This window comes from Podarcis erhardii (genome assembly GCF_964252035.2).
Source record: "Podarcis erhardii genome assembly, chromosome: 9".
Lineage (NCBI taxonomy): Eukaryota > Metazoa > Chordata > Lepidosauria > Squamata > Lacertidae > Podarcis > Podarcis erhardii.
Genome location: NC_138512.1, coordinates 67,664,574 through 67,676,580, shown reverse-complemented (window position 1 = coordinate 67,676,580; position 12,007 = coordinate 67,664,574). Strand labels below are relative to the sequence as shown.

At 42.1% G+C, this 12,007-nt stretch overlaps 1 protein-coding gene across 5 annotated transcripts; it reads right to left on the bottom strand.

The window, feature by feature from the left end:
* Positions 1 to 3,632: 3,632 nt before the first annotated feature.
* On the bottom strand, positions 3,633 to 11,571 carry HNRNPDL (heterogeneous nuclear ribonucleoprotein D like). Of its 5 annotated transcripts, none has more exons than XR_014160309.1 (9): positions 11,307 to 11,554; positions 8,281 to 8,449; positions 8,019 to 8,180; positions 6,116 to 6,247; positions 5,884 to 5,998; positions 5,453 to 5,620; positions 5,075 to 5,167; positions 4,587 to 4,691; positions 3,633 to 3,899 (listed from the first exon to the last, which is right to left on the bottom strand). XR_014160309.1 is itself a non-coding variant. In XM_081877178.1 (8 exons), the coding sequence occupies exons 1-7, from the start codon at positions 11,444 to 11,446 to the stop codon at positions 5,097 to 5,099; spliced, it is 936 nt and encodes a 311-aa protein (XP_081733304.1). In that variant the 5' UTR covers positions 11,447 to 11,571; the 3' UTR covers positions 3,633 to 3,899; positions 5,075 to 5,096. The 5 variants fall into 5 exon arrangements, 3 of the variants coding, with proteins under 3 accessions (XP_081733304.1, XP_081733302.1, XP_081733303.1); XR_014160310.1 differs by having other exon boundaries at positions 3,633 to 3,895; XM_081877178.1 differs by lacking the exon at positions 4,587 to 4,691 and having other exon boundaries at positions 11,328 to 11,571.
* Positions 11,572 to 12,007: the final 436 nt, after the last annotated feature.

Below are 12,007 nucleotides of genomic sequence, written 5' to 3'. Positions count from 1 at the left end.
CTTTAAGGTGCTACTGGAAGGAATTTGTTTTGTTAGAACACGGGAAGTCATCCAAATTTTTTTAATTCGGAACTGAATTAATGGGCTCTTTGGATTGTATTGATTTGGTATTGTATTGATGTGACCAGCATTGGACTGTTACTAATGAAAAATAAAAAGCAATTTAAAAAAAAAAAAAGCTGTCCTGGATTATGAACATAATCCCGCCGGATCTTGCACTGCCTGCAGAACCAGAACCGTTTGCTATTGCATTTATTGCGTTTGCAAATTTCCGCCCGCATTTAACAGGCGAACGATCCTGTTAACAATCCCACGCGCGTCCATAACATGTTCAGCGATGGGAAACGCTTTGTGCAGTGCTGTATGAGATGCGAGAAAGACACGAGATGGGTTTGTGAGACATGCCCAGTACCCACTTTTATTTATCAAAATACCATCTTTTTTAAAAAAACAAAAAGCATCAGCTTCATCCACCTGATAAAGCTGACTGTGGTTCACCAAAGCCCATGCCATAATAAACCCCTTTTAAGGCGCCACGAGGCCCTTCGTTTTTGCTGCAAAAGACTGAAACGACCACCTCTCTGCAAATCTGAAAGCAATGACACATTTCAAAATTAAACGACAGACAATATTGTACTAAGAACCTCCAAAAATGCATAGCAGCCTGGATTATAGTGTAAAACAATACTGTTAGCTCTCTTGTGACTCAGTATATTCGCAGTCTGGCCTAGAGATGCCGACGATATTGAATTTGGGGCATTGTGCTCTCATGCAAAACAGGCACACTAATATTTGCTGGGCGCTCTTAAACTTGGCTCCACACCCAGCCAATCTTCCATCATCAATGGGGTTTAATACTGAGATATCTGCATGGTTCTTTTAGGGATAAGAAATAGATGCCAGTAAAGCGCTACATAAAAGTAATATAGTACAAACAGAGCAATTTTTAAATACAGGAATTTCACAGGTGGCACAGAGCAGATTGCCATACTGTGGAACAAGTGAACTTCAAGATGAGACCGTTAACATGAATTAAATTCATCAAGAGGTTCAATGCTGTCACTTTTGGGTTGGCTCGCAAGTTTTTAGTAACGCTGCCAGGATTTATCAATAACAGCTTCTTGTGAACCGTCAGTCTTAATTAGTAGTTATCACTGTTCCTTTCTGCATTTCATTTTTTTCTGAACTGCTTACAATTCCCTCCCAGTATTATACACACCTGCCTACTGGCTGACATTTGAATCTGAAAGACTGCATTCTATGAAACTAGAGTTCTAAACTAGTTGTCTTTAAAATATACAAGACCCTTAGTTTATGAAGGGGAACATGCTAGTCTGTCAGTGAGAGAATGCTTTGCCTCAAAGTCTCATGTTAAAGGGCAAACTCTCTTCCTGATGTCCAGGGGCTCTCATTAAATACCCTTGTACACTAGGCAAATAAATGGTTATTTTCCCATGCCTTAGGCTAATTAAACAATCTAGTTGTACCTTGGATCCCGAACACCTTGCAACTCGAACGTTTTGGCTCCCGAACACGCTCCTGTAGCCAATCGGAAGCTGTGCCTTGGTTGTCAAACATTTTCAGAAGTTGAACAGACTTCCCGAACAGATTCCATTCGACAGCCAAGGTACGACTGCATAGCCTTTTAAACTCGGGGGGGGGATGGTTTTTACTATGCTATTTTTGTTTTACAGTATATTGTAACCTGCTCTGTGATCTTTGTATGGTTTAGAAATTTGATAAAACTCTGGCATTTCCAGATAGAGGCAAATCAGCATAGGAAATATATTACTGAATAGCCAGGTGGTCTGACTAGCATATGGCAGCTTCCTTACCTTCCTAGGACCTGAGACTTACCGTAGTTTTGAAAAAGAGTTTGGACTTGATATCACACCTTTCACTCCCCTTAAGAAGTCTCAAAGCAGGTAACAATCTCCTTTCCCTTCCTCCCCCACAACACTGAGGTGAGTGAGGCTGAGAGACTTCAGAGAAGTGTGACTAGCCCAAGGTCACCCAGCAGCTGCATGTGGAGGAGCGGGGAAGCGAACCCAGTTCGCCATATCGCTCTTAACCACTACACCATGCTAGCTCTCTTGAAAGAACTGGTGGCAACTTCTAAGGATGAGCAGGACCCAGGGGAAAGTTTTTTTAAATGGGGAAGTAGGATTCCCTCTCAGATTACATGTACTGTATTGCATACTGACATTGAAACTATGTGCACCATTATATAAACTGCTCAATTACTATCATGGTCAGAGGTCCTTTTTGGTGACCACTCAACATTAGGGTAAGGCGAGATCACTTGACAGTTCAATTGGTCTCAATGAGAAAAAGAGCCTCTTGCCTCATAAAACCCAGACTATCGTTTTTATTATTCTTTAATATATTCTTTTATATAGAAAGAATGCAGCACTGAAAAAGCCACATCCACAAATGCCATATAATACTAGATAAGGGAACAATAATGAAAGGGCAAGTACTAATGGAGTAAACTCCCCAGGCACTGATTATTTTCATAGGGTTTGCTTTTCCTGCTGACTAGCACTCGTTTCCATTTCTTAGATTCCTTTTACTGTTAAGGTCACTGGGCTGTAGCAATCTAAAGACTGCTTAGAAGAGGAGGAGGAGTTTGGATTTGATATCCCGCCTTTCACTCCCTTTAAGGAGTCTCAAAGCAGCTAACATTCTCCTTTTCCCTCCTCCCCCACAACAAACACTCTGTGAGGTGAGTGGGGCTGAGAGACTTCAGAGAAGTGTGACTGGCCCAAGGTCACCCAGCAGCTGCATGTGGAGGAGCGGGGAATCGAACCCGGTTCCCCAGATTACGAGCCTACCGCTCTTAACCACTACACCACACTGGCTTAGACACAGCCTACTCGTTTACAAGAAAACAAAGCTCAGGGGGATGGAGAGACTAAACACTATTCATACCTTTAGTTTTTCAAAGATCAGACAAAATTCTTAGATTCCATTTGAAAGCCCTAGTGTTTATGCCAGTGATTGTCATTATCATAACTAAGGCTAAGTAGACATACTGCATCATCCCATTGTGTTTATCAGCAGCAGACTAGACTGTATTGGCTGCAACTGCCAAGTCGGTGTCAAAGCATGAGCAATGGACAAACACCCCTCCTAGTACTTAAAACTGTTGATTAGATCAGTTTGTTGTATTTTAATGAAACAGCATTTTGTCTTCCTTAGTAGTAAAAACACCTTAGCTGCACAACTTAATTACAATGCAAATGTTTTTTTAAAAAAACACCCAAACGACCAGCCAACCATTTTCAGTAAACCTAGGTTATGTTTCAGTCTCTGTTCAGTGTTTTTCAAAGAAAAGAGATGACTTTCCTCCAAGCAGCTGCATCATACATAGATTAGGGACTATATATCAACATAAAAGATCACACTTGCTTCTATAATCAATAAAGTCTCTTCATTTTTTAAATGAAAACGTCGGTGATAGAATCATGTTGCAGTACAGCATGGAATACAGTTGAGACACACATACCCTTGCATTTCTCTAGCACACACTGTGTGGGTTTAACATGTTGCAATATTGCTCACAAGTACCTAATGGTATTCTTGAGCCTGATACAACCGCCGTGGTATTCTCAAAATGCTGAAGACAGCACTCACAGAAGATAAGCATTTTTATTTGAGTCATTCAACAAAGAAATACAAATAAAAATTGTATAAACACAAGAACCACATTGGCATCATAACACAGATGACAAAAGGACAAAAAGTAAAAACCATAAAGAAAACTATTCGGCCGCTATGTACAGTTGGACACTGTTGTGTCATACACTAAAAGTCTTTTACAAAATAATCTCATGTCACGAAGACCACCCTCCAGTCAGTCCTGATGTTCTGCAAGATGGCTTTGCTGTAGAATCTACCTACAACCAAGACAAAAAACATTATGAGACTAGTGCAACGTTTACAATCGTTTTTAAAAGGTCCATTTTCATGAACTGCTTTAAGTCCTCTATTTATTCCTCGCTTCACTGTTAAAGATCATATGCATCTCTGTCAACATGAAATATTTCTGATGACCCAATTGCACTTTACATGCCCAGGCGTCCCAGTTCAGCTCAAATGATGGAGCTATGTCAAAGAACTGCAGAAACTCAGCAAGGAAGTTCTTGGTTTACTAGAAACCAAGCTGTAGAAGAGCCTTTCACGGCTTCAACTGCTAGCGGGAAAGAGAAAGTGGCAATACAAGGAAAATTATTGTTAGCCAAGTGATTAAATAGAAACTGCCATCTGCATATGATCTTTAATGTTTCCAGATTTAAAAGTTCGTTTAGGTTTGTAGAATTCACTAATAGCTATAAAAGAAAAAAGCAAGCATTAAATCTTAAAGAACGAACACTTAAAACGAGGTTCCACAATTGATATACAACACTAAACAGAAGACCAAAAATGATTAAGCTGTAAAGGCATTTATGCACTTTAACTCCTGTAAAAAACCATTTTAAGTTAAGACACTTAAATCTTCAAAGAAGATTTTTAAAAAGAAGCCAAAGTCTGAAGTTTTCCACTTTAATCTTTACGCTGGTACATGAAGTTGGAAGAGACCATACCACAGGACAGCGTTTTCTGGTGTATGCCTTGCGCTCTGCCTGCAACGTGCGACCCCCAGAGATAGACGTGGTCAGGGTGACACACGGCCTGCAATGAAGTTCCCGCTGGCGGGTACAAACAAGGTATAATGTCAGAGTTAGAAGACAACAATCTTGTTTTGCTTAAGTTGTACCCATTTCAGTACTTTACCTGTTGGTTAACACTTCTATTAAGTTTAATTATTCCTCTACACCACCTGGCACACAATGTAAGCAGAAAAACTCTTATGTTTCTCTGAAGTACTAAGGACGATGAACCACCTTTTACAGAGTTAAAGATCTATAGACACTTAAAAGTAAAGAGTTTTAAAAACACATTTCAAAACACGTTTTTTAAAAAAGTTTTTTTAGAAAAAGGCTATCCAAGAAAAGTGGTTTATACTTGTTTGTCTATTGATCTTTAAATTAGATTAGACGTATGGGTGGTGACACTTTCACTCAATACACACCTGTTTCTTTCCAGGTTTTCCTTTAGTATGGCTGGTAGTTGTTTTGGTGATTACCGCCACCTCGGGATGCCTTTCCATAAGTGCTTTGCTGTCCTGTTCAGGAGAGAAATTGCAGCTTAAAAGTCCATCTCAAAATCACAGGATACTCAAAAGATGCTGTACCAAACTATTATTGGAATCGTTACAGATACTTACACAAACCTCTATCAGTTTCAATACAGACTCACACAACTCTTAGAAACTCCCACAACTAAAAATCCATAAAGAAATACTCAATACCCTCCTCTTCCTGCCCCATAGATGCCAGGATGAGAAAGATAAAACTACCCTAAATCTGTAGTATGAACTAGAGGCAATGTTGAAAGAAAAGAGGCTTACCACTGTAGTCAGCGTATCCCTGTCCATAGCCATAACTTGGGTAGTTGTACCCAGAATAATCATATCCACCATAGCTGCTGTAACTCTGATCACTGTAAGGACTGTTGTAACTTCCATATCCTTGATCGTAATAGTTGTTATACCCTTGGTTCCAGCTTTGACCTTGACCTAAAATAAAGTGATTATGACATGAAATCTTTAGAACTGCTTTTTCTTTTATGTTCGAGAAAAATTAAAAGCCACTGTATTTAAAACATTTTTACTCTAATATTCAGCTACAAAGGCTCCCAAATTAAAAAAAAGGTAGAACCATCTCTCCCCTCAGTCTTACAATGTAGTATCACTCCAAGAACACCCCCTCAGGTTGCAACTCCTGATTCAGATGGTTCCTGGAGACACATCTCAGCAGTTAAGATTTAAGGCACACTCACCCCTGCCACGTCCTCTGGAACCACCACGCCCACCAGATGAAGCGCCTCTGCCTCCCTTCTGTTGCTGCTGTTGCTGCCTATATACATCTTTGGGCTGTGCTACTTTTATCTCACACTAGAGGAAAACAAAAGTGCAGAACTGTAATACTACATAAACGAAGGACTTAACATTCTGAACTATCATCGCTCTTGCATGCAAGAGAAGATGCAAGTGACAAACACAAAGCAATACCTTTCCAGAACCAATTTGATGGTATCTGCTTTCCAACAATTTCTTTACCGGTTCTTCATCTGAGTATGTGATGAAACAGAAACCCCTTCTTTCATTTGTCTTCGTGTCCATGGGAAGCTCAATATTTTCTATCTGAAAATCACAGTTAAAAGCTGTAAAACCTAATCCAATGTCAGCTTTCACAAACTAGTGCTCTCCGTGTGTTTTGATCTACAACTCCCATCAGTCCCAGCCAACACAGCCTTCCTTCATCCTCTTGGCCCTATTTTGCAATGTGTATATACCTTCACTCTTCCAGCTTCCAACCTCTATCATCCCATTTTTTGCAAACCCTCATGCCTAAAACTAAATCTCTTAACTTCTACATGCTCTCAAATCCTTCCCCTGGACTCTGATCGAACTCAAGCTACATTTACTCACATTCATCCAATGCTCTTCCCTCATTCTTTTTGTTACCCTCTTAAGTCCTTCCTTCACCCCTCTTACTTTTACCTCATTGATGCAATTTAGACTACAAATTCTTTGAGACAAGGATCTTTTCCTTATGTTACTCTTAAGGCACCAGATGCATTACAGTGCATCGACCGATAATTAATATTTTAGGCAGCTTGCAAGAAGTCTTAACTGAATAGTGTAAAAATCCGAACCCATGCCGCTACTTCCATTGTAAACGCAACTCTCAAATTGTTCCCATTTATTCCCACTGTAAGCTCTCAAAGTCAACGACCCCAAGAGTAAAGCTATCAAGCTACTCAAAGGTCACATCTGCACATAATAAGCCAGACTTTCTGGCCTATTTTGAATCAGCTTTACTGATCATAGCTTCTTGCAGCAAACTCTGATCCATAACATAATGAGATGTCAAAGCTCCCTCCTACATTAATCCTGATTGTGCCAGAGGATCAAAATAAAGGAGTGACCAGGAAACACTGCTCACTCAGAAGGTCTAGCTTACTGTTGTATGCAAATGCAGACAGTGTCATTCAAAACTACTATATTACAGTAAGCCCACAACTTTTGGGGATCGTGCCTAAAGCCAAAATTACAGTCAAAACACACTGGGTGCAATGGTGGATGAGATTGCCACGTTCTTACTGGTGGAAATGACTGGCAGAATCCGAGACCAGGGAGAAGAGTCGGTGGAGGAAGATTGGAAGAAATTTAAAGACTATTTACAGAAACATTGTAAAATTAATGAATGTTAGAAGGATGTTGGAATGAAGTTATGTGGTTTTAGCAGAAATGTTATAAGGGTTTAGGAAAAAAATAGACTGTTAATTGGTGAAAGGAGGGAAAGTAAAGTTACATCATATTGAGATAAATTACAGAACAAAAATTGGAAAAGATAGAAAGGATTTGCTGAAATAGTTAACCGAATTAGAATACAAAAAAGGGAGGTGTGAGGGGGTCAAGGAAACAAGCAAATGAAAGATAAGTTATGGGAAGATTAGTTGTGGGGTTTTTTCTTTTTTCCTTATTGTTTTTAGAATCGTTGGATTATTTTGATTGTTGTTAGCTGCCCTGAGCCCAGCTTCGGCTGGGGAGGGCGGGATATAAATAAAATTTATTTATTTATTTATTTATTTATTTATTTATTTATTATTATGTGTTGTTTTGTTTTTGTTTAATATGGTTTTTTACTTTTGCTTTTTGTAACCCTTAAAATTTTTAATAAATATTATGGGGGGGGGAGAGATTGCCACGTTCTTTTTACTGGGTGCCCAACCCTTTTAAAATTTGGCCAAAGCATGTAAAGCTGAATGCATACAAGTTAAATGTGCACAAGTTGCAGGCTTCTTGTACAATTTAGAACAAGCAATGTTTTACCAGTAAGTATGCCACAAAATACCCCTCAACTGTAGGCACAAAAAATGCTAGACAAAGACAACAACAAAGATTATACCTCTCCAAAGCCACCAAAATATTCCTTTATTTGCTCTTCAGATGTATCTGGACTCAGTCCACCAACAAACACTTTTTTGGGTGGCTCTTTCCCCTTTAAAGCTTTTGCCCTTTTGGGATCTATTAACTTGCCATCCAATTTGTGTTCCTTCAGTTCCAAAACCTAAAAATACACGAGTTCAAATTCAGACTCAGAAAATGAAAATATTTCATAAGTATTCAGAGATGCTACTTATGGCCATTTAACACCAAGACTTACATACCTTCTCAACACTGGCAGCATCTTTGAAAAGCACAAAACCAAAGCCTCTAGACCTCCCTGTGACAGGATCTGTTTTAATTGTGCAGTCCACCACTTCTCCAAAGCGAGACAAATACTCCGTCAAATCTTTTTTGCTCGTATCCCAGCTTAGGCCTCCAATGAACATTTTACTGCAATGAAAGGACAGAGATTTGATTAAATTATACCTTCCCAAAACATTATAGATTTAATGTATGTTTTGACTTTCCATGTGCAAGGTAGCTAATAAATTTAAAGTAAGGCAATTGCACTAACCAATACAGAACAAAATTATTAAGCAAGATAGACAACTATGCTTGATTGCCCCAACTCATTTACCATGTCTCTATTGTATTCCACATAAATTAGAAAAACTAAAACATGTCACACGATGTACAGTCACAAGTTAGTAAGAAAAATCCAAAACCTCATTTTTGGCGTACTGCTCTACTAATTTGTTCTGCATATGTGGTTCAAACTGTAAGCAAAGGTGACTGTAAAGGTCCTTGCATTTTTATATATTAAAGTCCTATCTCTTATCCCTACCATGGGAATAGCTGGGCATAAAGTTCTCAATACTGATCTACAATGTTATCTTTATTTTCCATTATTTGGGGGAGAAAGCATTTTAATCTCAAAAAGCCCAAATACTAGAGTAGCCAAGTATAAGTTAACATTTTCATGAAGCGGAACACATTCTGTGTCTATTCTGAGATTATGACAACTCTTGTAAGTTCTAATGCCTCTACACAACAGTAAATGTATATATGGTTTAAAATACATGCCTATAGAAGCTCTATTGCACTTTCATTCACGCAAAGAAAGTATTAGCCATGCTTAGTGTGAAGCTTGGGACGCGGGTGGCGCTGTGGGTAAAAGCCTCAGCGCCTAGGGCTTGCCGATCGAAAGGTCGGCGGTTCGAATCCCCGCGGCAGGGTGCGCTCCCGCTGCTCGGTCCCAGCGCCTGCCAACCTAGCAGTTCGAAAGCACCCCCGGGTGCAAGTAGATAAATAGGGACCACCTACTAGCGGGAAGGTAAACGGTGTTTCCGTGTGCTGCGCTGGCTCGCCAGATGCAGCTTTGTCATGCTGGCCACGTGACCCGGAAGTGTCTCCGGACAGTGCTGGCCCCCGGCCTCTTGAGTGAGATGGGCGCACAACCCCAGAGTCTGTCAAGACTGGCCCGTACGGGCAGGGGTACCTTTACCTTTTAGTGTGAAGCTTATTTTGTTTAAATGGGACTTACTTCCAAGTAAAAGTATATGGATTGGATGTTATTTGCAGGCAAACACAATCTATCTTGATTTAAGACTTTGCAACAGGAATGAAAGGTACATGTTTGATTAACTGCTCATCCTATCTTGAGCTTAGAATGGAATCAGGACAGAAAGAATGACATTAGACACCCTTCCCTGGAAGCAGGAAACTTGCATAATAAGTAAGGACAACTATCAGCTTTGAATAGTCTTGCAACGATGATACATTTCAAGAAAACTCGAAATGCAGGGTAACATGAAAGTGCAGATAACTAACCATGCTCTCAGTCTTAACAGCCCTGAAAGGTAGGTCAATGGAGATTTCATATTGTAGGTGACTGGGATAAGGCCTTAGAGAACTATGTGGCCCTGCATGGCCAACACCCAGGAATAGTGGGAATTGCAATCCAGCATCATCAGAAGGTTGGTAAAACAAAAGAGGTTTAAAGACGTTCTCAAGGCAAATCTTTAAAAATGTAGTATAAACACCAACAACTGAGAATCACTGGCGCTCCTACTGGAGAACAGCTTTTACCAAAGGCATCATGGCCTTTGAAGAAGCAGAACTCAGAAAAGGAGAAATGTGCTAAGAGAAAGGCGCAGTTTGGCAAATCCTTACTGTGATCAACTACCACCTGAAACCTCTGACTCCACTGTGGAAGGATGTATGGATCCAGAATTGGCCTCCACAGTCACAGACACACCGTTAAGACCATATTCATGTAAAACAATCTTACTCGGTTACGAGTGATCACCAAAGAAGACAACTACATCCAAGAGTGATGTTGCATGATAATAATAATAATTATTTATTATTTGTTGCCAGGCAAAGTGCAGCAGTTATGATTGTTGGGAGTAGGGCAATGTTTCTGCAACTTGGGAGTTATAGTCCAACAACAGCTGGCAGACCAACCATCCCTGACCATTGGTCCTGCTAGCTAGGGACAATGGGAGTTGTAGTTCAACAACATCCAGAGATCCAAGTTTGAGAAACACAGGACTGGGGCCTGGGAGGGTTCCAATCCCCCCTCGGCAACTTGTTCTCTCACCCTAACCTACCTCACAGGGTTGTTGTTGTGGCGATTAAACTTAATGGAAGGGCAAAGGGGACCACGAGCGCCTTACGGGGTGGGGGAGGATGGGACAGAAACGCAATATAAGTGAAGCAAAATGTACTAGAGTAGCAATCCTGTGACGAGGGCAGCCTTGGCAGAGAGAAAGTGCGCCCAGCACCCAGCAAGATGCCTCGAGAGCCTCACCCACAACGAAGCCTACACTGGCCGGCAGCGGCTCTCCAGGGCTGCAGAGCAGCTAAGTCTCTCCTTAGCCCCGCTGGGGATCGAACCTGGGACCTCCCCGCACGCGAAACAGGCGCCCCTTACTACTCCTCCCCGGTTCCCACACTGCGCACGCGGCGGCGGCGGCGCCAACTTTCCTTGATCCCGCCCACCGCGCTCCCCCATAGGCTGCCGCTTGCGTCACGGCGCCTTAACGGGCACCTTGCCGGCTCCGCCCAGTTGGAAGCCGAAGCCGAGCGCGCGAGCGAGCGAGCGGGCGGGGGGCGGAGCGAAGGACACACAAAAGGGGCCCGGGGAGGCGGCGCTCGCGTGGGAACGGCCTAGTCACGTGGCCGAGCCGCCTCAGTTCCCCCCCCTCCCTCCTTCCCGCCATTTACTTTTCCTACAGGACAAAATGGCGCCCTCGCTCTTTTCCTCCCCCTCCCCTCGCCACGCCGCGAGGCTGGTTTCCTCCACCTGCTCGGCCGCCCTTCGTACCCGTCATCTTGCTGGTTCTTGCTGGCGTTGATCTTGGAGCCCTCGGCGAAGTCGTCCCCGCCGGCGCCGGAGCCCGCGTTGTTGTTGTTGCTGCTGCCGTAGTCGGTGTTGTCCTCCATGGCCGAGAAGGGCCGAGAAGAAGCGCGCACGACACACACACACACAGAGACAAGACGAGAGAAGGGACAAGCGAGCTAAGCCTAGCAGAGTATTAAAATGGCGGCCGTAACAAGAGATCCGGGCAGAGCCTGCGCCGCGGTTATATACGGCCTCTCTCGCCCAATCGGCGCCGTCCGCAGGCGCAGGCGCGGAGGAGGATGAGGGCGGAGGGATTTCCTGTAGGAAAAGAGCGCTCCAGTGGCGGAAGGGCAATGGCCGAGGCGTGAGCCTGAGTGGGTTGGGACTATGTTAAGAGCAGGGCCTTTCGGTTTCTTCCACTAGGGACTCCACACGTTTGCGTAGAAAAGTACCCGTTTGCGTTCAGTGGGTCTCGTTTCCCATTATTATTATTATTATTATTATTATTATTATTATTATTATTATTATTTGCCCACTCTTCGCCTGAAGGTTGCAATATTTTAAGCACAACATTTAAAAACGGTTCAAAGCAACAAAATAAGACGGGTCCTAAAAAAATAATAAGCTGCGGTTGTAATGCTAAGTCTTATTTACTCAGAAGG

What these genes read in the sequence shown, in the direction of transcription:
- HNRNPDL (XM_081877176.1), bottom strand. Translation starts at nt 11,446, where the DNA reads ATGGAGGACAACACCGACTACGGCAGCAGCAACAACAACAACGCGGGC. An exon ending in ATGCTGCCAGTGTTGAGAAG is followed by an intron (nt 8,181 to 8,280) that starts GTATGTAAGTCT and finishes GTGTATTTTTAG; the next exon opens with GTTTTGGAACTGAAGGAACA. An exon ending in TTCCAGAGGACGTGGCAGGG is followed by an intron (nt 5,621 to 5,883) that starts GTGAGTGTGCCT and finishes ACTTTATTTTAG; the next exon opens with GTCAAGGTCAAAGCTGGAAC.